Raw genomic sequence first — 27776 nt, forward strand, 5'->3', positions numbered from 1 at the left:
AATCACTGAGATAGTTAGTCTAGTCAAATTCTGTTCAGTTCTGAGCCATTCAAGATCATTCCTGACCTCATTTTCAAACTTGCTGAAGATAATCTGTGTCGTCATGAACCTCAATTATCTGATATTGGAGGCTTTGCTGTAGAAACATCTCTAGTACTTCCGTGGCTTACTCAGTTTCTCTTGAAGCAGCCTACTGTCAACTACATAACTTTGAACTTAAGGAACTCTTTTCCTCTAAATAGCTTCTTGTTTACACTGAATTTCACCTCTTCTTGGTTGTCTTTTGCTGAGGATTCAAGTTTATTTTTCTCTAAGCATGTCAAGCACACATGTATACTCTCTGTGCAAGATTGTAAAAATTTGTTTCATACAGTGACTTCTGCCTGTGTAGATGTGGCACCATTCACCTTGATTGAAGCTTCAGTGATCTTGAATTCATTTGGAAACTATCAGTCATCTTCCCGCTTCCTAACCCCATCATTCTTGATGCCTCAGGTTCTGCAGCCACTTCACTGATTGTAGAAATTTTGAAACTTCACTTGCTTTTATTGTTGATTGAACACATACAAAGTTAGTGTCTTGCTTCCCAGCAGTGGTCTGATAGTTTACAATGAGAGGAATTTATTCAACTAACTGTGACTGAGCTTTCTGCTGCTACATTTCCTTGGAGGATTCTGTGCAGTCAGTAGACAGGCTTATTTTTCCATATCTTTTTCACGTAAGGACAGACTATCCACAACAGAGACAGGTGGATTTCCAGGAACAGTGTCTGCTGAATTCAAAAAGATAAGGGAAGGTCCGAAGTTTCAGCTTTCAGTGAATTGATTACTTGAGCGCTGACTTCATTCTCTATAGCTTTATCTTGCGACAGTGAACCACAGTCCTCTGGAAAGGCCTCTGCAGGTTGACCATCACCTTCTTTGGTGACTTCCTTTCTTGCCATTTCCATTTTCTGTTCTGAGAGAAATGGAGGTCTCCCCCATCTCATTGCCATGCTAGGGTTAGATTCTAGTTTCTGTTAACTGTTGAAACCAATGCCAGCACTTCTACCAGAGACTTCTCAAATATTGTTGCTGCTTCTTATATGATCAGCTGATTACATTATTGTTTATTCATAAACCTGATCTTCAAATGGTCACACTCTATATAAAACTATTCATTCTCCTGGCTTGTAGTACAGAGTTCATCGGGGTCAATACAGTAAAGAACAGTTCCTATTTTTAAATAACAAAGTATACTTCTTTTTTTCAATGATTTACTGCGTTAGGGAAAACAATAATCCAATCACAGCAGCAATCATGTGTTTGAATAATATCACTACTGATTACATAATTGATTCATTTTCAGGTTATCAAAACATAATCACTTGAGTTTAAGTTAATGTTTACGAATTAAGAATCCCGGCCTGGGTTCAAGTCTCACCTGCTTTAGGAGTGTGTAACAACATCTCTGAACAAGTTGATTAGAAAATGCCTACAGTTCACTTAAAACTCAAAAGAAAAGTGAGAATAAGATATAAAAATTAAAATTGCACAAATTAGCAATTGCTGGATCCTGGCCTGCAGTTTTATCTAGTTTAACCATTTTACATCTTACATTTTTTCTGTAACTTTAATTAAATTTCAGTTTGAGATCTTTGCATTGATTATGTACCAGAGGATTCTATTTTTGCCAAATTATTAATGTCCTGTTCCATTCATGATGCACTCCATAAGTGAGTGATTTGTGCTTCAACAACTAAACATCCTTCTCATACATTTGTCAAATGGGTCAAAACATCCTCTGGGCTTGGAAAAACTTGTTTTGTCAATTTTTGTAGCACACAAAGTGCATAGCTGCCTCTTTTGTGCCTTCACACACCTTTTTCACACCAGGACAGGTTCAGACTATGATGAATCAGTGTGGGGGAAAGCCCAACGTTTACTTTCCCACACAATCTCCCAGATCCCACAGTGTCTAAAGGCCTCAAAATGTTATCCATCACCACCCTCAACCCTGCACCCATCACTGCCTGCCAGAATATGCCTACCTCTCAGACTGTTAATGCCACTTCATGGTTACAGCTGTCCAACTGACAATTTATTATGTGCAAAGGAAAGAATTCCCAGTTCGCATATAAATTTCATTTCAGCATGCCTGCCAATCAATGTTAGGGATCAGGTGGTTTTTATCTTTATCAGCTGGAGCTACTAAAATCACAGCAAAGAAAAAAGTGACAGAACAGGCTGACAGGGCATTTTGTATATTTTTCACCTCATTATAGTGCTTTTTGCATTAGAAGGCCACTGTAATTTGTATTAAAATATTACAAGGCTTGTAAATGTCAGTGTCAACTTACATTTAAAGGACAAATCACTATGATAAATCACTGTATTAAAACATTCTGATATAACACCTAAGTGTGGCATTTGAAAGTGCAAAAATGCTGAACACTTGTCTTTCAGAACGTCTTTCAGACTTCTCTACAGGTTTTTAATTTTCTTCATGAACTCTCAGAATTAGTGTGATTATGAAGTGTTTCCATGTCTCCACGTGACCATACGAAAAGCATGAGTGAGAGGAAACTCTATTTTCATTCCCCATGTTAGATAGAGGACCCAACCTCAGCAGAGTTGGGTTTGCTTTTTCACAACAGACATTCCTAGACTGCAAAAAAAGGCCAGAAGAATATTGAAATGACTCCACATAGGCCAGTATCCTGTCACCTAGTCACCTTTTATTCACCCAAGAAGAGTCCTTGACGCTGATGCAGCTTCATCAGAGCCAGCTCACAGAATGAACAGAATCTCGAGCAGTCCTATTTATCTTCTTAAGTCACGGGTTTGCCCACCCTTTCCCACAAATGGGAGAAGCTGCTGGTGGTAATTTTTTTGTCTTTGTTGGCACTATGGGCACTGCCCCATCAATGTGGCTAATTCTGCATCCAGTCCTGGCCACCAGACATAACTTCTTGCCAACATCTTCATTTTGGAAACCTCTAGATCATCCTGATTATATTAGATCCCCTACAGTGTGGAAACAGGCCCTTCAGCCCAATATGTCCACACTGACCCTCTGAAAAGTAACCCACCCAGACCCATTTCCCTCTGACTAATGCACTTAACACTATGAGCAATTTAGCATGGCCAATTCACCTGACTTGCACATCTTTGGACTGTGGGAGAAAACCAGAGCACCTGGAGGAAATCCACACAGGCACAGGGAGAATGTGCAAACGCCATACAGACAGTCACCCAAGGCTGAAATCGAAGCTGGGACCCTGGTCCTATGAGGCAGCAATGCTAACCACTGAGCCATCATGCCACCCCCAGTCCTGCTTATATTTTTCATCCAGGGTTCCCTGATTGGACCATGTTAACAGTCCCAATAACAGATTCTATGAGGTCAACATGGCTGAACTTGTGACAATCACTACAAAAATGTGCAGTGCCAGGAATGTGGAAAAACATCAGCTTTCTTCTTATAAAAACATGTAACGTGTTTAGTCCAAAAGTTTAGTCCATTGTATCGTGCCTTTACTATTTTATATTTTGAAGCTTGAGATACTTAGTTGTACATCACAACAGGTGACAAAGGCATAATAAGAAGTCAAACAGGAAATACATAAACCAAGAAGATGTACAAAAACAACTAAATTATTTTTATAGTGGTTACAAATGAGGAATTAGATGCATGTCCTAAATATTGATCAGATATTTGAAATTAAAGAACTGACATAGCATAAAATTCTTAATAGCATAAATATTATAATTATATTGGAATTCCAACATTGCAAGCGACATTTTTTTTTAAATTACCTTATTAATGAAGCTTCATATTTTAAAATGTCATAGATTATGGATGCTGATGGAAAATTTAATTTTAAAAGAATTACATCGTAAATATATTCTGTCAAAGAAGCTCATTGATTGAGATTCATGTGGTATTTTGCTAACTCTCATTAAGCACAAAATGTCACACTGGATCTGGCTGATAACTCTCAAACCTTTACTCCATAATCTGTGTTTTCTTTTAAAGAATGATATAATTATTGGATTTTGCAAATTAGCAAGATTATAACATTGAGATAATTACTTGTGGTTTGAACACATCTGCAGCCATCAATTCTGTAAATGAAGTTATCTAGGCAAAGGGTATTAAAATGATCGAGCGTTTGAAAAATATCACACAAACTCCTATTCACTTAAAAAAAGACAGCTGACATTAGTGACAAGCACAATATGTTAATTAATATGATCACTTGGCTCAAAGTATTTTGTTGTTATTTTCACTATTATTTTTGCAATAATGCTGTATTGTGAATTTTCTTCACAGAGCAAACATTGTTCAATGATTGGTTTTGTCCATTTTATATACATTTTGAAATTCTACTTGCACTTTTAACTTTAATTGTGTATTTATTCTTGGCAATGCTTAGGAGTAGCAGTTTGACAAAGGGTCAGTTCGACTCGAAACGTCAGCTCTTTTCTCTCCTTACAGATGCTGCCAGACCGGCTGAGATTTTCCAGCATTTTCTCTTTTGATTTCAGATTCCAGCATCTGCAGTAATTTGATTTTATCCAACATATTATGGTCTCTGCTTCTTAGGGGTTCCTTCACCTGAAGCTCCCTAATCAGGTCTGCCTCATTACACATCACCAAATCTCGAATTGCCTGTTCCTTAGCGGCTCTATCACAAGCTACTCCAAAAAACAAATCTCATAGACATTCCATAAATTCCTTTTCTTGAGATTCACTACCAATCTGATTTTCCCAGTCCAGTTGCATATTGAAGGCCTCCCCATGATGATTGTAATAGTGCCTTTCTTAGATGCCTTTTCTATCTCTCAACCTCTATTCTGCCTCACATCCTGACTACTGCTGAGAGGCCTGTGCATAACTTTCACTTTTGCAGTTCCTCAACTTTCCCATATAGGTTCCATCTGCTTCCAGCCCTATATTGACTTAATATCAATTTAATTTCATTGCCAATCCACCCCGCCCACCCATCTGCCCATTTGCCTGTCCTTTCCATAGGGTGTGTGTCCTTGGATTTTTACATCCCTGCCCTTATCCCCTTGCAACCATGTATCTGATGTCTCTGATGCTCACAATATCGCCAATAATTTCATTCTGTGTTACAAGGTCAGTTCCCTTGTTTTGTATACTGTGCATATTCAAACACAACACCCTCAGTTCTGGGTTGACTGCACCTCTTCCCACTTGCCTGAAGTTAGATTCTTAACCCTTTACACACTCTCTGTCCTATTACTTCCCCTGGAAACTTTAATAAACTCTCCTGCACCCTCACCTCTTTTAACTAGTGACCACCCTAATTAGCATTTCCACTAGGAACCAAGTCCCAGATCAGTGCTGGTGGAGCCAGCCACAGTAGTACAGTTTCCTCCTTTCCCAATACCTCAAGCAAACCCATGTGTGAAAGTCACAAGAAAGCAGTGGAATGAACGCAAAATGCTGTGGATGCTGGAAATTTTAAACAGGCTCAGAAAAAGCTGGAGAAACTCAGAGGTTCAACAGCATCTGTGGAGCGAAAAACAGAGTTACTGTTTCAAATCCAATCAAACACTTTGTCCCACTAGGGTTTGAGAATGCCGTCTTGCAATCTGGGATCAGGTCATGGTCAGTCCTACAGGTCAAATACAACCAATCCAGGAGTTGCAATTACATCAGTCAGGCTGCAGTGTGTTGGTGCTGTTCCATCATCACTCGGAGTTCTGTAGGTAAAAACAATGACTGCAGATGCTGGAATCTAGACTCGGAGTTCTGTGCCAAATCAGTCCAGGGAGTGGGCAATGGTCAAGGAGCTAATCAGGAGGCATTCTGTGGAGTCTTGGGAAAGTGGGCATTTCAAGTCAAGGAATGGGCTTCATTGTTCTGGATCAAGGATAGAATGGCAACATTGATGGGGTAAATTGGACATGCAAGATATGATCTCATAGCAAAATCCTGATTGAGAGATCTAGCTATAGGGGTGCAGGGCCTTTGTTCAAGCAGGTCACAATAACTCTGGCCTGTATATGAGGATGGTGAAGGACAACAAGTGCATGGGAATTTCCAGTCACGGGCTCTGCGGTAAAGTGGGGACATTAGTAGTTTTATAATGGGACTTAACAGTATTAGGAGGAAGTTGAAAGGACATTGATACAAAATGGAACGTGAAGGATTGGGGATAGTTATGCCTCACAGGCAGAGTCAACAGCTCACTCACATGTAAAGGAATCTTGCCACATTGGACTGAAAGTCAACTGCACAATACTAAACAAACTTCTGGCACTGTGTGGAATGTGGGGAGGGCAGAGGAAAGCTTTTGGAATTGTAACCCTGCAAGTGGCAATTGTCATAATCATATCTCCATAAATTTAGTAATAAAGGAAGTTAGTGTGCTAAAATGTAAATATGGTTTGCACACTAACCTTTATTTTCATCAAGGCAAATGCCAGCCCCACTGTCCAGTTTTCAGCTCGTGGGATGCTAAAGCATGTCATCTATGAAAAGCCAGAAGTTCAGATAGCACAAATATATTTGTTGCTGCACTATGAGCTTTCTAAAAGTAAAATGTGCACATAAAATGTAATTCTTAATTATAAAAGCATAAAATAATGCCGCTACAGCTCTTTTGGATTTTAAGTTTCTAACATTAATTTATTTCCTTCCTGAAATTTGTCACAAATTTTTATTTGCACTTCAGCAGCTCAATCATTGTCCAAGGATTAAAGATAACAATCTCAAGCAAGCATGACCATTTCATTCTTTTCCCACTATGCACTTGACTGAAAACTACTCCCTTAGATTTTGAGGCAGTGCTGTTTGGTTGAAATGTGTAACCTGCAGTCACATAGTATAGATATGACATTGATGTAGTACAATGCAATACAGCAACATGTCCGTGTCTTTGACTGATCACTGCTTGCAATCATAACAATTTGCCTGGGTTTAAGGTGTCTGTAAGTTCTGAATGAATCTGAAAATCCAAGAAGACAAGGCAAGACAAAGATGCATTGAGCAACCAAGCAGTCAAAAAGTGAGTGACCACTAAGAAAGCAACCAAAGAAACCTGAGATGCACTGTCCTCCAAAGTAGGGGATTGGTAACGTTCCTTGTCCATAAAGTGACCCAGGAGCAGTATTGGAATGAAAGCCCCAAAGTGCAGAATTGAAGTGGGGAACTGTTTTCAGGGAGTCAGAGATGTACCATGATGATGTGGTAAAACTGGTGAATGTTTGATGCCAACCTCTCTGGAGGGGATTCCCTTGAGATGTTGGGTACTGCTAGCCAAGGTGGAAGTCCAGAGGAGCAAGCAAGCAATGAGTTGCCAGATACCCAGATTGACTTTTATGTCAGGGATTGTTACCTTCTAGTTTCTCTTTGCTGCATGGGAGAATAGCAAATTACATATGAATGAGGTAAGATTAGATTCTAAAGCAATATAAATGCATGCAAATGGTTTTATCACCACTCATTAGTGAGATTCTCATCTCACATTCAAACCTTAGATGCAGAAACAGACTCTTTTTTTTGATGTTGACAGTCTCATTTTTCCAAAATCACCATATATTCTCAATTGACTTGCCACTGTCCACATTGTTCAGGACCTGGGAAAATTCCACCCTTTAACTGAATACGGGAAAATTCACCCACATTTTGTTATCTTAACATGATTTTTTATTCAATCGAGAGCATTTCTTGCCGTTGTAATGTGGCATGCATTTGTTGACTATTATAGAAGGAGTGTATATATTTTACATAAATAATGAACAGTATAAAGGAAGTTAGTGTGAAAAATATAAATATGGTTTGCACACTAACCTTTAGTTTCATCAAGGCAAATGCCAGCCCCACTGTCCAGTTTTCAGCTCATGGGATGCTAAAGCATGTCATCTATGAAAAGCTAGAAGTTCAGATAGCACAAATATATTTGTTGCTGAACTATGAGCTTTCTAAAAGTAAAATGTGCCATAAAATGTAATTCTTAATTATAAACGCATAAAATAGTGCCACTACAGCTCTTTTGGATTTTAGGTTTCTAACATTAATTTATTTCCTTCCTTATATTTGTCACAAATTTTTATCTTAACTTCAAATTTGTTTTTGTTTCTTTAATCTAACCTTTTAACGCTTCCCTAACTTATTTTTTAAAAAAACACCTGTTTTATTGTCATCCTGACTCCCACCATCTGCTTTAAAACAACTTCAATAAACACAATTGAATTCAAGTTTTGTTTGTTTATTCATAGGGTTTTCATGCAAAATAATATATGAAAACATTACATAGTGCCATTTGATGATGGAATTCATTGAAGTCAATTGCATCCATAATGAATAAATTTATCTGCAATGCAGTAAAGATTGAAATAATATATCAGATTTAGTACGTTAGAAAGAAGCAGTGAAGGGTGGGTTATTCATGTTAATTTTCACATTTGAGTCATGGTTTGCCTGATTAATGGTACAGGAATATTTAGGTTTATATATATTTACATATTCAAATATGCACATTATTTTGTTAAAGATAAATTCATTTTGCAGCACTTTCTTACAATCAAACATATTCATTATTTTACTATTTATGTTCCATTTGAGATCTTTTAGAAAAGCTAAAATGTTATTTTGTTTCTAATTTCATTTCAGTGTGTATCTGGCTAATTTACTTCTGCTCAGGTTATTGCAGCATACATCCTGCTTAATTAATCAGTCTGTTTACCTATTTATTCAGTGATTTTTCATTTTGTTTTTACCTTTTGCTCTTACTTCACATTCAGATAAATAGAGAAAATCAATGCATGAGTATCCAAAACCCATTAATTATTCCGATTAATTTGATACTTCCGTGTGAATGTGTGCAAAAAGCTGGAAATCTAATTACAGATAAATTAACTAATTGCCTACGGCAATTATTTTCTCAAATTAAAAAATAACAAGAAAAGTATTTTGGAAGATCTAGGCACAAAAACAAAATGTCACAAATTTACATTTGCAAGCAAAGAGTTCTAAAAAAGACACACAGATGTGCTATCTTGTAAATCTTACTTTAGAGACAAAACAATGAATAAGTTGATCTGGAGGCTGCCAAAACTAGGAGGTAACTGCTTTCAGGGAATTTAATAATGGAAATAACTGACGGCCTATATTTGTGTTGGTAAGCTGTATATGACACTCATTGACTGCTTTGGCTTATGGACAATGTAACATGTGACCAAATGCAGAGTCGAACACTGCAAAACTTCCTGTTCTGTGACAAGCTAGCTGACGTCATCTGCATTACAATTGTTCTACGTGTTTCTGTATGACAGTGGGAAGAAAAAGGCAATATTTGTTATCACATATTCATTTGGTTGTACAGATCGAGTAATACTGAAAAGGAATATTTTCGTCTTGCACTCATCAGGATGTTTTGCAAGAATAAAGTTTAAAAGAAATTTACATGAAATGCATAAGAGGACAATACTGATTAATTGACAAGTGGAGTCTGATTGGAATAGGCAATGCCATGGAGAATGCACCCAACTCAGCAAAATAGGTGACATGCATTAATTGGTTTATTTCTCAGGGCAATGCCTGAGAATGAGAACAACATGTCCAATTTAAAATTTAAACAATGCCTGACAGTTAACTGTCAATCTGTGTTAATGGGTGCATTTTCCATGATAATGCCTGCCTGAACCACTTGCCAATCAATCAGTACTCTAAGCAGTATAAATGTCACTTTTTCATTTGAATTTATATTGCAAAAAGTCCTAATGAGTTCAAGACAAAAAGCTTCAACAAAACGTGTCTTGTTTATTGTTTTCACAAGGAAATCTTGGTACATAGACATCTCAAATACAATAGTGTGCTAAGCTTATTGTCAAGTAACCTACTGGTATTTATGGTGTTCATTCACACATTGTCAAGAGGTCAGGATACCAGAGGCTCATGTTGATCCCTTGCTACCATAAGTCAACACTCTTAACTTGGGAGAAAAAGAAATGTGAGGAAAATAAAGTTGCAATTCAAAAAACAACTGATGTTATGCTTTTACTCAAATTTCCTTTCAGAGATACATTTTTGTTCCCCTTCTGAAACGCAGATCTTTGTTGTCTTTCATATAACTTGGGTGTTTTATGTTATTAATTGCTGTATTTTGTCATCTAGACTGGTATACTTAGTTTTCTCAGCATGAATCTAAATAGATTAGTGGGTCAGTATTGGAATATTGCTGAAAAGAGAAATATGTTGCTGAAGGTATTCACCCTGCAGTCATCAAATCAAACAGAAGAATGCAAACTTACATGACAGGAGAAGTCAGCTGAGCTTTACAGACAATTGACTAGTTTAAAGTGTAGTCACTTGCCATGTGAAAAATTGGATTAGATTACTTACAATGTGGAAACAGGCCCTTCGGTCCAATAAGTCCACACCGCCCCGCCGAAGCGTAACCCACCCATACCCCTACATCTACATCTACATCTACATCTACATCTACCCCTTACCTAACACTACAGGCAATTTAGCATGGCCAATTCACCTGACCTGCACATCTTTTGGACTGTGGGAGGAAACCGGAGCACCCGGAGGAAACCCACACAGACATGGTGAGAACGTGCAAACTCCACACAGTCAGTCGCCTGAGGCGGGAATTGAACCCGAGTCTCTGGTGCTGTGAGGCAGCAGTGCTAACCACTGTGCCACCATGCTGCCCACTATCATAACCTTAACTCACAGAGCACATAAATAAAAGTAAGATACTGCAGATGCTTGAGATCTGAACTAAAATAAGAAATGTTTGAAACAGTCAGCAGGCTGGCACATCTGTGAAGAGAAAACAAAGCTAATGTTTTCAGTCCAATATAGCTGTTTTGTTTTTACTTTGTGTTGCCCAAACACAAGGATAATTTGTGACAGTGACAAGGTCCTCCTGATCTTCATTTACCAACTCCCCTTCCTGCCCACAGCATCCACATCCAAAGTATCATGAGACACCATATACACCACTCCAGCAGGGTTCCACTACTTGATTCATATTCCCTTCCCCTTCCCTGTCAGCTTTCCACGGGGACTGTCCCCTCCAGGACACCTTGGTCTACTCTTTCTCCACCTCCAAGTCCTCCCCACATCCCCATGGCACCTTCTCACACAACCACAGAAGGAGTAACAGCTGCCTGTTTACCTCCTCCCACCTCACTATCTAAGGAACACAGTACAGTTGATTTACCTGTACTTATCTCATTCTAGTCTACTCTATTCACTGCTCGTTACGTGGACTCCAATATATTGGGGAGATGAAACACAGATCTGGTGACCGCTTTGCAGAACAACTATGTTCTGTCTACCAACACGACCCTTAGCTGCCTGTTACCCACTACTTCAATACAACACCTGGCCAACATCTCTGTCTTAGACTTGCTGCAGTGCTTCATCAAAGTTCAGCGCAAGCTAGAAGAACAGCATCTCACTTTCTCCTTGGGAATTCTGCAGCGTTTGTGACTCAACATCGAGTTCAATAAATTGCGAGCCTGAGCACCTTCTCCCATCTCCTTACCCCAACCCCCACATATTAGGCCTTGTCATCGCTTGGTTACTACCACAACCATCCCATTGTCAGCTACAAATAGTCCAAATTAGCAGCTATTGATTCACCTTAGCTATCCTTTACCCATTTCTTTGCCTGTTTCACTGTTGCTTTCTGTCCCTCTGGACTTCATTTCCACCAGTCATTTATTCCTCCCACCCCCATCCTATCTTCAGCATACATACCAATTGCTTTTCTAGCTAAAATCATTTCTGAATAAGAGTCAATGGACCTGAAATGTTAATTCTGCTTTGTCTGCAGGGATACTGTTGAGGTTCTCTGGCAACTTCTGTTTGTTATTGCACAAGGATAACTTCCCTGATAGAAATACATTTTCATATTTAAAGTTTACAAATAGATTTGAAGTTATAAATGCTGAGGAAAAATATATGTAATTTTTCCCACACAAGGTAATGCATAACACTTTATGGTTATGAAAAAAGTTGAGTTCAGTATTTACATATTTGCATTATTGCATTTTAAAAATTCATTGTCCCTTTACTTAGTTATTTTTTCATGCTTTTGCTTTTTAATATTCTCATTCCGGCAGCATGCAATGAAGTCTCATAAAACGTTTTAACACGCATGCAATTATACCACTCAACATAAGTTCGAATGAAGAGTCACTGGACTCGAAACATTAACTCTGTTTTCTCCACACAGGTGCTGCCGGACCTGCTGAGTTTCTCCAGCAATTTCTGTTTTTGTTTCAGATCTTCAGCATTCACAATTCTTTGTTAATTTAACAGAATTTCCAGTCTTTGTTTTCTGCAATAGATGATGTTGGATTTTGATGTCAGAATATTTCTCATTGGAAGTGCCCCCTTTCAGATGAAGCATTAAATGGATGCTCCTTCTAACTTCTGAGGTGGCTATAAAGATCCCATGGCCATATTCTGAAGCAGTTTAACAGCAGTGTGCTGGCCAATACTTGTCCTGAATCAACCTCAGATAAACAGATTATCTGGTCATTAACACTCTCCTGATCTGAACCTTCTGAGCCTCTGAATGATATGGACATTGGTGAGTCAATTGGGAAAATATGGCAAGATTGGCAGAATAATATGCTCAGCCTGGAGAAAAGAAAAGACCAACTCTGCGGCCAGGTTTTGAATGGTGAGTTGAGAATCTCGCCAGTGAGGAGCAAGAGGCCTTTGCATATAAATTTACATTCACTTATCGCTTAATCGCAACTCATTAGTACACATTTTCCTAATTTCACATGTGCCAGAAAAACTAGATGGCAACAATTCCGAGCGTCAATGTCAGAGCAGGACTTGGTGACTCCAGTTACTTGGTCCCCTGGCTGTCCATCCTACAGTACAGTCCCCAACATCTCAAGAACATTCCATCGACAGCAACTTCTCATATCCCCTCTCACCCCTTCCCTGTGGAGGTTGGCATTGGCTGTTCCATATTCTCAACCTACTTGTATCCCATTCTTGACTTCAGAGCACCAACACCTATCATTGCAAAGCTGCTGCCAGGATAGTTTGCACACAGGGTCTGGCCTCCATCACATAGTATAGGGCATGGTGCTTCTCAGAGCTCCTCACCTGCTACACACTGGGACATCAAGGATTCTGAGAAAGAGGATAATGCTAAACTATCATTTGTATATGATTTGGATGCTGAGTGTTCACATCACTAAGGAGCTGTTCTGTTTCTAGTATTCTGCACAAAGTTTCATTGGAAGCACTATCAGTGCGGATCCAGCCACAGTGGAAGTTATCAGCCATGGGGCCATTATGCAACTAAGTTGCAAAGAAAGTGAGGCCAAACAAATGTACCAGAAGTTCTGAATCAGCAGCAACCTCCAGGGTCTCCAAACAGCTTCCACGTGAAGAGAATTTAGTTGGTGGTCCCCTCATGATGTGCAGGAGAAACATGAAGCCCAGAGTTTGCCATACTTGATGTTATTACCTCCAGATAAGTGAGGCATGATGTCACTGCAAGCTGAGGATATCCCAGGACATTTTTATAGCACTACACCAACTGCTGGAGGAGTGTGTAGCCATCCTATTCTAGTGGTCATCAACATTTATGTAACCAGCTGCTTCCTAGGACCCAGTGGGATCCTATGGCCCACAATGTATCAAGGTTGCTGTTAACACAACTTGTGCCAGGTCATATTGCTTCATCGAAGTCAGTGCTGCAGACCAGGTAGTACAATTTCCTAACATAGCTGCCTTCCCTCAGTTGTGGCTGCTATTGACTATGCACATGTCATGTTGAGAGTGCCATATCATAACCCAGCTGATTTAATCAACAGAGCAGTGTAGATTCCATTGATCCACAAATCATCATCGATCATCAATACCAAACCTTCGAAATCTGTGCCAGATACGCTGCCATGATGTCTATTTCTTTGAGAATTTTTACATTCTTGCTTTGTTTCAAGATGCCTTACAAGACATTTGATACTGACAGTCAAGATTAGAGTGGTGCTAGAAAAGCACAGCAGATCAGACAGCATCCAAGGAGCAGGAAAATCAACGTTTACGGCAGGAGCCCTTCATCGGCCCATTCCTGATGAAGGTCTCCTCCCCGAAACTTCGGTGCAGGCCGGGGTGGGTGCTGGTTCTTTAAACTGCCCAGCTATGCAACTGCACAGTCATTTTCAGGTTTCTCTGGAGTTTTGGACATGGTGATCAGTGTGCTGATGCATTAACTTATGGCTTTTAAGATCGTTGCCACACACAAACCTCAGAGGACCAGGACCACACACCGATAAATGAAAGCTGGATACGTTGACGTATTGACTTTCAATTTGTTTTTGGCCAAAAGCTAGCAGCATGTTCTCAGAAGCAAATGTAGCATCTCTTTTTCCAATTGTTTGCTGTTGCTGAATGAAAATGAATGTTGTCAAACTTTTGAAGGCTTTCCAGTATGCGATGCTTCCGCATTGAACAATGTGATGATATTAGGTCGTAGGGATTCAGCAGCACTCCTTAGACAGTGTTCTAAAGATGGGAACCTCTGTAGCTTGATCCTTAAATCATCATATATTTTTGCATGTACACTTGTTTTTACAATGAAGTATAAGCCAGGCCTACTTTATGCCCTCAGATGTGATTCTTTATCTTTTTTATTCCCATCCCACGGTGAAGCAACTACTGGCTGGCATTTGTCGGTCTTGTACACAGCTGACCTTTAATATGGTGCCTGTACAGGGAGGATATTGTGAGAGATCCCAGCTGTTCTGAGTACTTCTGCCATTGCTGAGCAAAGCTTGGGTACCATAAATGCATTGTTCCCAATGGGACAAGCTGCAGAAAATACTGTGAGAAAATTCACGAGGCCCCACAGAGAGAAACCCTCCCTGAAACTCACCAAATTTGACACTTTGTTGATTTTTGATAGAATTCAGCCCTCTGATTCTGAAACCTTGCTATGTGCAAATTGACTGCTGTACTGTCAACACGATAGCAGTGACAACACTTTAAATTTATTTCATTAGCTATAAATTACTTTGAAGCATTAAATGGTGATAAAAGTTCAACGTAAATGTGGATCTTTAAAATATTACTGGCACAATAATGATATATGAGTCATAGAAACAATCCCATGTTGAACATTGTGTTGTCTCTTTAATTATTTTACATAAGTCTCTGTACTTTAATCAGAGTATTTATTAATAATTTAATATTAAGATACATGGAACGATTTTGTTTTGATTTTAAATTCGAAATCAACATTTGTTATTTTTAACATATATTCAAATACTACAGGTATTTTATCTTACACTCTGGTTGATGATCAGGTTTATGAAATATTCCAATTGCACCTGAAATCAAATGGAAATACTTTTGTCAAATGTTTGCAAATATTTTAATATGCTTGTGCACTTCAAAAGCAAACTTTATTTCTTATATGAAACCTAATTACAACAATATTAGTGACACAGATATGTTTGTGACTGAAGAACAGAGGCTTAAATCGTTTGAATTTTAAAAATTATGTTCATTCTAAGAATATGTTTTAATGCATCAAGATGTAATTTGCAGTTTTAAGATTATTATGCTGTTAATCAATATTAAAATTGCAGTCTATTACAGATGCACAATCATGCAGTTTTATCAAGATGGTAATAAAATAATTTGCCTAGCTTAGAAAATTAGTAGTGTTTTAATTGCAAGATATCCACTTTTCATTATTAAAATAAAAAGTTGTTTTACTTAATTTCTTTATGTTTTTGATTTAAATTTATCTTATAGAGAGCTGACATAGCAGTTTCAGCCTTGACAATTACTCCAGAGAGAGAGAATGTTGTGGACTTCACTGGTCGAATCATGGACTACACCTTAGGATTTCTACTTAAAAAGCCAGAACAGAGAGTGGATATGTTTACCTGCCTAGAACCATTTGATCTGACAGTTTGGGCATGTATTATTGGCACTTTGTTTATAACAGGCCTGCTTGTCTGCATGTTTAGCTGGGTAAAGCCATCGCCACTGCAAATAGGATCTGTGACCTCTACAACATTGTACAATGCTGCGTGGCTTGTTTATGGATCATTTGTACAACAAGGTAGGGATATCTTACTCAAATGTAATCTATTAGATTCTACTTTAGTAAATTCATCTCAAAATTGCTCATTTTAAAAACCAGTGAGTTGTTAACATAATTATGTTATTTTATTTTCCTTTCAAAGAATCCACATTGATTAATTTGTATAATAAAAGCATTTTTCAGACTTAAGATAAATTTACTATAAATTTATGATATTGAATATGAAGCAATAACATTAGTAAATTCGAAAGAACAAAAATAATAATTCGAAGTATTTGAAACCAAAACAATACTGCTGTTTGTTTTTATTATATTTCTTCTGGAATATTATCAATTATTTAAGCATAGAAAAGAAATCAGTCCATTTGGTAAACCTAAGATCAACGAATGTATAATGTATAAAATACAGTTAAATGTTGTATATTTTTTCCACAACTTTTCAAACTTTAAAAGTTCTAACTGTTAGTCAACAGTGCTGTGTACAAGTTTCTCTTTCCACCTCAGCTTGCACATTCCTCGAGATAATCATCTGCTGCTTTTGCTTTTGTACTAACCTACTCTCTTTCTATTTGAATTTTTAACCTTATATTGTAATCATTACAACTGAGCTGATCTGTATTAACCATTACTTCATCACACATAAGTAGTACTAACAATGCTCCTCCAAGCATATGTAGATATTCAAGCGGTTTGCTGTAATGACGAGTTCTGCATAAAGAGTTAGGAGTCCATTGTTTTTCTCTGTTTACTTCTTCCTTGTGCCAATTAATTAGTGGTTAAAACTATCTTTAACAATGTTATTCCTACTCTTTGATTTGCTCACAAATTTTGTCTTATATTTCCCACAATTAATGGACAAGAATCTCAACTCATATTGGTTCTCCTGAACCATTTTTATGTGCATCAGACCTTTCTGCTGTGCATTTCCTTTCCTTGAACAATGTTGCTATCCCCTATCCAAATTTTAAAATTAGTTTTGTGCTCGCTAAAAGTAATAGTTTCTGCCTAGTTTATGTTTTTGTCTGTGCGCACACAGCCATTCATTCATGGTGATTGATATGTCATTGTGGATCACAGCATTTACTTCCAATTCTGGAAGTCACTACCACACGCTGGCATCAGAGGTCCACATGGAAGAAAAAGCATTAAAGGGAACATTGATCACATCCATAGCTTCCTGCAAAGATTTGCTTCTAATTTCCTCAACTTATTCACCAGACTAAACAGTGAATCATGTCTAATGTTTCATTCGTCTTTCTTCTCCTCAACTCTACTCATTACTTTTGTTTAATGAAGCTAAGACTTAATTGTTTCATTTTAGCTTTTTACCTGCTTATAGCTGACTGATTTTATTTTACTCAGTTGTTTGTTTTATTCTGCTAAATGCTGTCCTTATATCTTTTATGCCCCTACCCCATGACCCCTTGCCCCCTTGGCCGATCCTATTTTACATTCTATGCTGTAGCATTTCCATATCTATTAACCTGAAAGTCATTGTATACAAATGATGAACTCCACAGTGGGAATTAAATGGGTAAAAAATATACAATTTTCCAAAGAAAACTTACATATAATTTTCCATTAAGTTAAGCAAAATTCATTTTCACAACAGCTCAAATATCAATCATCCAGATCCTTCAAAGTCTCATAAACTGAAAGTGCAAGCTCATGAAATCTGTGGAAATAAACATCATGAAAGTGCTGGCAGAAATCAAATACTCAGGGCTGTCAATCAAGTAGGAATCAGGTGTATCATGAGAATAAAGGATGTCTGGGCTCTCAGCCAAGGTTATTATGTATTCTAATTTCTATCTTCTCTAGCAGTTCCTTCTGTTATGCATTTTTTTTTCAGTTGTCTTCCTTCTTAGTTTAAATACTATCTATATCGCGACTTTGAAACTCATTGAGTGCATTCTGATCTGGTATAACTTGTCCTGACAGAATAGCCCCATTTTCCCAGAACACATCCAATACTCTAAGAAAGAGTGTTTTTCAGCCTTACATTGACCTCCTAATCTTTCAATTTTTCTTGATCAAGCACATGAATCAGCCTTGAAATCTAACTGCCAAAAATGCTTCTTAATCTCCTAAAATCTGTTTTGCAGGTCTTCAGGGTTTTTCTTTCTTATATCATCAACTCCCAGTGATAAACTGCTTTCTTGCATTCCACAATTATTTTGCCTCTTTCAAGTGTTTTTTATCCGAACATGTGTGAGACAAAAGTGCACCCAGGACGTTTAGATATAATATTGAGACTCGGATTAAAACTACATTTAAAAATGATAATCACTCTCTCTTCCTCTAACCCTCTTCTTTACCATTGCCAGTCCCCGGTGATTGATCACCGAGACTCTTCTTTCAGAAACGTATCCCCGCTGTCCCAACAATTTGTCAGATTGTCACCAGTTGAGACTGAAGTGTTCAATTTGTGTAATCCTGTGACTGTCAACCCAATGCAAATATCTCAGAATTTAAATTATTTATGTTTGAGGTTTATTTTTTGATGGACATATTAGGAATATTATTACAGTGTTTTTTTTTACTGGAGTCTGAAACTTGTACAATTACATGACACAACAAATATAGGTATAATGATTGACAATCACCCACAAGAAAGAATGTCTGCTAGTATCCATCAATTAGCAAGTTTTGTGTTTTTTTTATTTATTCTTTTGGCTCCTGGTAAAATCTTGAATAAGTCTTTAAATATATTTTGGAGCACCACAGGCTAAATTTTATTGGTATCATTTGTGCTATCACTAATGCTGGTGGCAAAGGCTTTTCTTGTTTCTTAGCATTAAAAAGCATTTTACTTGGTAATCAATGTGTTTTATTGTGACAATGTGAATGCATAAATTATGATTTGAATATGTTTCTGGTTATGGTATGCAGTGTTGAAGTATCCATTGCATCTCTTTCCACTTCAAAGCCTTGCCTTGTTGCAGTCATGTTAAAGGTTTCTGTCTTGGCACCATTTTGCTGCCTCAAAATGAGAGTACTGAGTTTAATAATGGTAAACTGATGGTAATACTGAGTTTAATTCAATGCATGGGCTAAAACCTCAATGAATTAGAATTAGAATCCCTAAAATGTAGGGAAACAGGCCATTCGGCCCAACAAATCCACACTGACGCTCCAAAGGGTAACCCACCCAGACCCATTCCCACTACCCTCTATTTATCCCTGACTAATGCACCTAACCTACACATCCCAGAATGCTAGGGCAATTTAGCATGACCAATTCACCTAACCTGCACATCTTTGATCTATTGGAACTGCATTAATAGAGATTTACTAGATATCATGGTATCACTGACTGCACCTAGTGGCCACGAATGCTCCGAGATAACAGATGCAAGCCTTGATCAACTGAAGGACTTCCATTGTAATAACATTCCACTGGTCTGTGATGATTGAAAATGCATCCTTCGGGTTTCTGGTCAGTTCCTAGGAAGCAAACACATACCTATATATCTTGGCAATCCTGAATTCCATAGCTTTTCACAGTGGATCCTATTCCCAGTAGAAATACTGTTCCATCCATTATTAAGGATTAATACACTACTGTGATAAAACAGCACCACTGAGAATTTGACCAAAGGGTGGTGTGAGGAATTCAAGCATGGATGAAGAGGAGGCTTACAACATCTACAGTAGGCCAACATGAATGATATATAGTTCCCTCCCCACCCCTATCAGCATTTCGCAGAGATCATTCCCTCCCTGACTCCCTCATTACTTCCACGTCACCCCACCAATCCACCCTCCACACCCAGCACCTTCCCTTGCTGCCACAAGAGGTATAAAACCTGTGCCCACACCTCCCACCCTCACCTCCATCCAAGGCCCCAAAGGATCTTTTCACATCCAGCAGAGATTTTCCTGCACATCTACCTACCTCATCTACTGTGTCCATTGCTTTCGGTGTGGACTCCTCTACAACAGGGAGATAGGACTCGCAGAGCATTTCAGGGAATATCTCTGGGACACATGCACCAACAATCCCACTGCCCATGGCTGACCATTTCAACAACCCCTCCCACTCCGTCAAGGACGTGCAAGCCCTGGGGCTACTCCACTGCCAAATCCAAGCTGTTCAATGACTGGAAATAGAAAACCTCATTGTCCGCCTTGGGACTCTACAACCATACAGCATCAATGTCAACTTCACTCGCTTCGAAAACTTCCCTCACCGACCTCATCCTAGATCCAACCCTCCAATTCAGCACAGTGCAATTGACCTGTCCTACCTGTCCATCTTCCTTCCTACCTTTCCTCTCCGCCCTCCCCATTGACTTATCACATTCATTCCCAACTGCATCTACCTATCACCTTCCCAGGTGCCTTTCCCCAGCCCCATCCCCACTCTCCTATTTATCTCTCAGCCCCCGATGAACATTTTATTCCCGAAACATCAACTCTCCTGCTTCTCGGATGCTACCGGACCTGCTGTGTTTTTTAAACACCACACTTTTCGACTCTGACTCTCTAGCATCTGCGTTCCTCATTTTCAGCACAAGTGATCACTGAGCAGGTCATTGGGTTTCTGACAGTGAAACCCATCAATTCACCCCTGTAAGGAACCTGTGTATCATGGTGGATTGCTATGCACTACATCACCAGCTGATAATGTTGTTCAAGTTGTGAGGCCAGTGAGCACAAGCAAGGCACAAGGAACAAGCAAGTAAGAATTATGATATCCTGATCATGGTCAATTTCTTGTGGCCCTTTTACCTAAGATTCCAACAAAACCTTCCCCTTGATCATCCCTGCTCTTGCTTCCTTCATTTGGCACTTGATTACCCAGTACTTAGGAACACAGCATACAGTGACAAGATTGAAATGTGAACATTTTGTTTGTAGATCATCTCATTCTTAATTACGAAAAATATCTCTGCAAAAATGTTCATTGAAATTTATTTGGCCAACTTCTTTACCTCTCTGAAGTCTGGAGAAACTAAAACTAACTAGTGATCTGTAATTAGTTATTGAAGTTCTTTTATGAATTAAATCTTATTTGCAGAAACTTTATTTCTTTTGTACTGCATTTTTGAGTAATTTCCCTTGTATATTATAAGGTACAAAAGCATGCATTTGTCTTATTTTGCTTGAACAGAGAAAAGTGTCACCCAATTACATATCCTGGTATTCATGCATTTGTCAAAACCATGAATTTAATCAACTGTATAACATATCCATCTTGTACTTGTTTAAAGTCTGCCTATAGCAGGGAAGTGCTTAATTTCATTGATATACAGATGGAATATTCAATCATAAATATCATCATGGATATGTATAACCATTTTCTCAGCAACCACAAATGATTTATCTTCATATATTCTGTTCCATAGAGCACATATTTATGCAAAGAGAATAGCTTTTGAATGTTGATAATTAAGATCTTTTTGCAATTCAGAGTTCTTGTTTCTTTATGCTAATCCATATTTTGTTCGCATCTTTTTATTGTATTTGTATTGAGCATCTGTTCAGATTCTATACTTAGTCCCTCAAGGCCAGTGTTCATGTTCTGCCTACACATGGAAAAAATAGTCAGGTAAACGATCTCCATAGTGCACGAAAATGCCTGAAACACACTGTTTTCACAGCGCAGTTTATTAATGTAAACCTGGCAACCACCTGTAAGGTCATCTCCTGACCTGGGTTTGTTTCTCGGGCAGCATTTGGAAAAGAATATTTTGGGTGCTGTCCAAAGTCATTGATTTTAAGTGGTGCATGGATAATGTAGACTTTAGAATCTAAAACTCATGGCTGTTGCATCCTGCTCTATATTTGCTTCATATTTTCATGCGTTCAGATGGATTCAGTCCATTTAACTACCATAAATGTTTTGATCTGCAGGGCTGAATTCTCCTGCTGCTAAATGATGTGAGCAATGATGATTCAGTTGGGAAGATTATGGTGAGGTCAGACAAATGAGATTCTAGATGTTGAGAAAAAAAGTCAGCATTTGCAACCGAAGTTAGAATGACGAGATGCTAACCTCACTAGTGGAGTGGACAAAGGCTGATTTGGAATGCATTAGTATCTATACACAGTTTAATGTTTTCCCACATTCCAGAGAAAATTGAGGTGGTGATAGTTCAAAACATGGAAGTCAGAGTCGGTATCTGATCACTTCAGCTTGCTTTTTGCTTCTCTGGGCCTACATCTTGGTTCCCAACATCTGAGACATACTCTAAGGGAAGTGACTGCCTGTACCCCCTGGTCATAGAGATTGCTATCACCATACCTTAACCTGACCACCTCCTCATGGCACATCTTCAACCACATTAGAATACAGCTCTCCACTTCAATGATGCACTTTGAAGTGCATCACTACCTTTCATTGTAATGCTTCTGCCAGGTCACTCTGCACACAGGGACAAATAATCATGTTATGTTTCAGAGCAGGGTGTGCTTTCGGACCCTTCACTTGCTTTAATACTGTTCACTTACTTAGCGCTTACCTGGATGCCTACACAATCTCAGCCTTGCTTTGCCTTGCTTTGACTTGCCTTTCTGAGCTTTACTGTCTCCTTCAGAACTTAAAGCTCATGCCTTTCCATTTCGTGTAGATACAAGGTCAGTCAGCTTGTCATGGTTATCAGCAGTGATGAGTCAACAGGGCAGAAATGTTACAGTAAAGCACCATGCTACATTAGTGTCACTCTGATAATATGTGCCAAAAACCTACCTGCAAGAACATGCTGCATATGCTTCAATCACATAGCTCTTTCTCAAAGTCTAAGGGTAGTAGTCCTTAGCCAAAAAGCATAATCTAAGTTGCCAGTTAGGACAGAAATTAAGACAAATTTGGAGGAAGTCAGGGAAAGTAAGTTGAGGAAAGCATCCAATCTTAGTCCAGGGCCTAGGGCACAGTCAGTCAACTGCATCGGGCAGTCACGCTCAGGGATTCTGCATCACTATACGTCAAGGACTGGGCCCTGATTGTCCTGCAAATCCAGTGCAACCAGTCAGGGGATTTTCCTGAAGTCGGTGAGGGAGCTACACAGAGGATCATACAGGGATCAGATCACTTTCAGTTAGGGTTGTCTTTCCAAGTCAGACCATGGTCAGTCTGAAATTTAATTAAATTTAAAATTAATGAAATTTAAGGGACATTATCAGGGGCCAACACTAAGATGTTGAATCTGGGGAAGTCAATTATAGGGATTGAAGGCCAACATACTGGGCTCCAGAAGGGTTGATAATCATGAAGGGAACCCACTCAAGCTATAAGGCTGGAAGAGGAGGACGTGGTTATTATGGGAGAGGGGTTAGCAATGTTCACAACAAGGGTTTACCTTCAATGGTGTAGTGTGATGGTTGGCATAGCTACATTCAGGACTCAGGGTACAATGTTGGTAGATAAAGACTTTCATAAAAGAGTTGGATGGGAACGTATTGAAGCTTAGTATGAATGGGCTCGTTAAGTTAATAAGACTTGTGAACAGAAATAAGTAAGCCATTTAATCCATGGGTCTACTCTGCCATAACATCATTGTCCTTCTTAACTTCATAAACCTTGATGCCCTTACTAATTAGCAAACTATCAAAGCTTTGAATATGCTTAACAACCAAGCCTCCACAATCCTCTGTAAAAGATTCCACAGCTTTACCACCCTGTGAGACAAGAAACTCTTGTCCTAACTGAAATTCTTCTTTAGATTATGCTCTCTGGTCCTAGACTCTGTCACAAGCAGAAATAACCTCATCCACACCAATCAACCAGACCGCCCCGTGGCCCAACATTTTAACTCCCCCTCCCTCTCTGCCGAGGACATGGAGGTCCTTGGGCCTCCTTCACCGCCACTCACTCACCACCAGACGCCTGGAGGAAGAACGCCTCATCTTCCGCCTCGAAACACTTCAACCCCAGGGCATCAATGTGGACTTCAACAGTTTCCTAATTTCCCCTTCCCCCACCTCACCCTAGTTCCAAACTTCCAGCTCAGTAACTGTCCCCATGACTTGTCCAGACTTGTCCTACCTGCCTAGCTCCTTTTCCACCTATCCACTCCACCCTCTCCTCCCTGACCTATCACCTTCATCCCCTCCCCCACTCACCTATTGTACTCTATGCTACTTTCTCCCCACCCCACCCTCCTCTAGCTTATCCCTCCACGCTTCAGGCTCTCTGCCTTTATTCCTGATGAAGGGCTTTTGCCCGAAACATCGATTTTAGCTGCTCCTTGGATACTGCCTGACCTGCTGTGCTCTTCCAGCACCACTAATCCAGAATCTGGTTTCCAGCATCTGCAGTCATTGTTTTTACCTTTGCATCTACCCTGTCAAGCCTCTTGAGAATTTTTAGTAGTTCAAGGTGCGCTAATCTCATTCTTCTAAACTCCAATTGACTCAACCTGACATAAGAAATTTCGTCCACCCCTAGCCTCATTACAGTGAACCTTCTCTGGATTGCTCTCAATGCCAGCATATTTTCCATTAGATATGGTGAGGAAGAGTGATCACTGTATTCCAGGTGTAGATTGACTAGTGCCTTGTATAGTTTTAGCAAGACTTACCTATTTGTATTCTCCAATTTCCTTATCATAAAGACTAACTTCCATTTGCCATTCCTATTTCCTGCTGAACTTGGATGCTAGTTTTGTGCGATTTACACATGGCAATCTCCAAACACCTTTGTGCTGCAGTTTTCTACAGTCTTTCTCATTTTTAATAGTGTTCGCTTCCTGTGTTCTTCTTGCCAAATATTTTCCTGATGTTTTCCCATTTTATAGCGCATCTGTCAATTTTTTTTCTACACACACAACCTGTGTGTAAGTGCTGACAGTTCATTTTGTTAAGAACCTTTCCTTTTCCTGATACTGTATCTCACGCTCAGGTCATTGAAAGCACGGTCAACAGATCTCACCACAGCAGGTGTTAGTGTCACTGTTGCTCCAGTGCTACAAAGGTGCAGAGAAATCAAGGAGCAATAGCTGCACCAGCAAGCCCAGGGAGCATCAGTAACCTCCAGCAGCCTCCACATGATGAAGTCTCAGCTGAAAGTTCCTTCAGGATGTTGTGGAGGTACAGGTCTACTGTCCTCCATTCCATTTCCTTCAGATGAATTGCTGTTAAAGTCAGGATGACTTCATAGACGTTCACTGATGCCTGGAGTAGGACTTCTAATAAAGGGATAGTAGCCATTATATCTCAGTTGCCTTCAAGGGACAGCTATGCTACACATTAAAACAGTGGACTGCTTCCTAAGATTCACAGAGGAATTGTGAGATCTCTCGATCCTCAACACACAAATATCTACGCTGTCATGGATGTAGTTTGGGCCAGATCACACCATTTCACCTCATTTCCCACTTGATAAGTTCTGCACACCAGACTATTAGTTTTACTAATGCAGCTCCCTTCCCCCAGCTGCAGGGGGCTACTGACTGCATGCACATTGGCTTGAGAGTACCATATCATAATGCAGCTTATTTTATCAACAGAAAAGGTTTCCATACCATCAATATTCAAGTCACCTGTGATCACAATTACCTCATCTTAGAATTCTTCAGTAGTTGTTGATTCTGTCACATACCCATGACTGAGGCAAAACATAGATAAAATGCAGCCCATTCTTCCAACAAGACCATGTTGGCGCAGCAATAGGTCTGTGCAAGATGCTTTGATTGGTCTGGGCATGCCTTTCGGTAAAATCCAGGCATTATGTGCTACATAACCGTAGAATGTTGTGCTCAGCACGCCTAGAGTCGACAAAAAGAGGATGTGATAGATTCTGAAGATTAGTAGAGCAATGGCATTCCATTGAAGAGGAAGATAAAGACATTATGCTGGAGGAACATTATCTTCTGTATGATTAAACACTCCGGCATTAGGTACAACAATCCAAAATGGTCTTAATGAACACTTGGTTCCAATAGATGTGAGCTGGGTGCAGTGATCATTCCTTGACTTTATAACAGTTGTTGCTGAAAACTCAAATGATTCGCAGCAGCAAACACAGATTTGCTTGGGAGTTTTTTTCCCTTTACTTTTACTGTTGTTCAATGTAAGTTAATATTTTTGACCATTTGAAGGTTTTCCAATATGTCATGCTTCCATAAAGATCAATGACAAGTCGTTATGCTATGCCGGGTGTTACAAAAAACTGTAGCCCTCCCTTGGACAGCTACCTAACGTGATATGGCATTAAGGATAGGTACCCTGTGTAGCTTGATTCTTCCAGCTGCAGTTGCAATGACAGTTGAGCTGACAGGTGATGATATAAAGTAGCAATACATTTCGGTATGTGAGCTCTGTTTCCAAATAAGTGCCACCTTTGTCAACTGTATAACTCAGAAGCTTTTAAATTTGATTCTCCTCCCACAATGTATACAGTGAAGAGCAGTTCTTGACCTGGTGCATGGCTGGGCTTTAAATATGGCACTGGCGCCAGAACTCCCAGAAGGCCCTGCCAGTGCCAAGTATTTCTGTTGACAGTGAGTGCACAATAGTGCTAATGGGGTTCCATAGAGGTATGGTGCATTAGATAATAAGGTGAGCTGCAGAGAATAATGAAAAACTCCATAAATATAAGAATATAAGAATATAAGAACTAGGAGTAGGAGTAGGCCTTCTGGCCTTCAAAGTTGAAACTGATGTTTTTTTGGTCAACTTCAGCCCTCTGTTGCCTCTGTTTTTGAAAAGCAATGGCTTAGAAATTAAAGGGGTCTGCATTTGTTTCACAGTCATGAAGAATGTGTATTCTTTGTTGGCATGTTCAAGGACATTCTCATAAGGTAGTGCACTTCTTGGCATATTGGTATCGGTATCAAAAGAGGCTTCAAGAACCAACATATGAATCTGATTTCAGTAACTATTGCATGTTTGATACCAAATGTGTTTTGTCTGGATGAACCCTGCATTGGGTAAGCTCTTCAATAAAATCAGGTTCTAGGTTTTTGCCCAACTAGTGTGCCTCTTTAACATCGTAGACAATTGTACATTCTGATCCCAAACAGAGAACTACCATTTTCACTTGGATGCATGAGGCCTTGAGATTCACACATACACAGTTCCGAAGGCATTTGACTATTTGTATAGTCTGCTATCTGCAGTTAATTTCCATTTTGGTAATCTGGTTACATTAAATACACAGTACACTGAACAGACCAATTTAGGATCCTTTGAATAGCCAGGGTAGCTCTTTGCAGAGCAGATTTACCGCTATGAAATGATCTCTGGAACCTTCGGTATTGGGCTCAGTAATCAGTTGAGAATGTGGGTTGAGCATCCTTTTATTGGAAACTTATGTACCTTTAATGAAGGGAGGAGTTTCATTTGTTAATTATAGAAATGATTGTGAGCAAAAAGTGCATCAACAGTTTAAAATGTCCAAGCCTACAGAAAAGTTGTCAAGAATTGTCACAATAATCATGATCTCATGAGAAGTGTTGAATCTTCAAAAGGCATTTCAACCAAAACCTGCTGAGAAGTGTGAAATCTGTCAAGGTCGTCAAGATGTGTCAAAGCTTTCAAGCACTGTCAGCATCTGTCAAGAAGTGTAAACCCTGTCAAGAATTGTCAAAGCGGTCAAATCTCAAATTTATCAAGATCTGTCAGGACCTTTCAGGAAGGGTAAAGCTGTCATGACCTGGCAATAGATGCTTTTATTAGGCTGAGCACTTTTTAAACATAGTTTGCAATATAAAACTTTAATCAGGAGAAGGTATTCTTCTCTGAGTGCATAAGTACTTATGGATACTAGTTG

The 27776-nt window shown here is 39.1% G+C and overlaps 1 protein-coding gene across 4 annotated transcripts in view; it reads left to right on the forward strand.

Annotated features, from left to right (window-relative positions):
• Positions 1 to 27776, forward strand: part of LOC140492110 (glutamate receptor ionotropic, delta-2-like) — a 546695-nt gene that overhangs the window by 414722 nt on the left and 104197 nt on the right. For all 4 annotated transcript variants that reach the window (XM_072590871.1, XM_072590873.1, XM_072590872.1 and 1 more), the window contains exon 11: positions 15766 to 16078. In XM_072590871.1, the coding sequence (XP_072446972.1) occupies positions 15766 to 16078 (313 nt within the window). The remainder of the gene's footprint in view (positions 1 to 15765; positions 16079 to 27776) is intronic.

Source organism: Chiloscyllium punctatum, chromosome 20, assembly GCF_047496795.1.
Source record: "Chiloscyllium punctatum isolate Juve2018m chromosome 20, sChiPun1.3, whole genome shotgun sequence".
NCBI classification, from domain to species: Eukaryota; Metazoa; Chordata; class Chondrichthyes; order Orectolobiformes; family Hemiscylliidae; genus Chiloscyllium; species Chiloscyllium punctatum.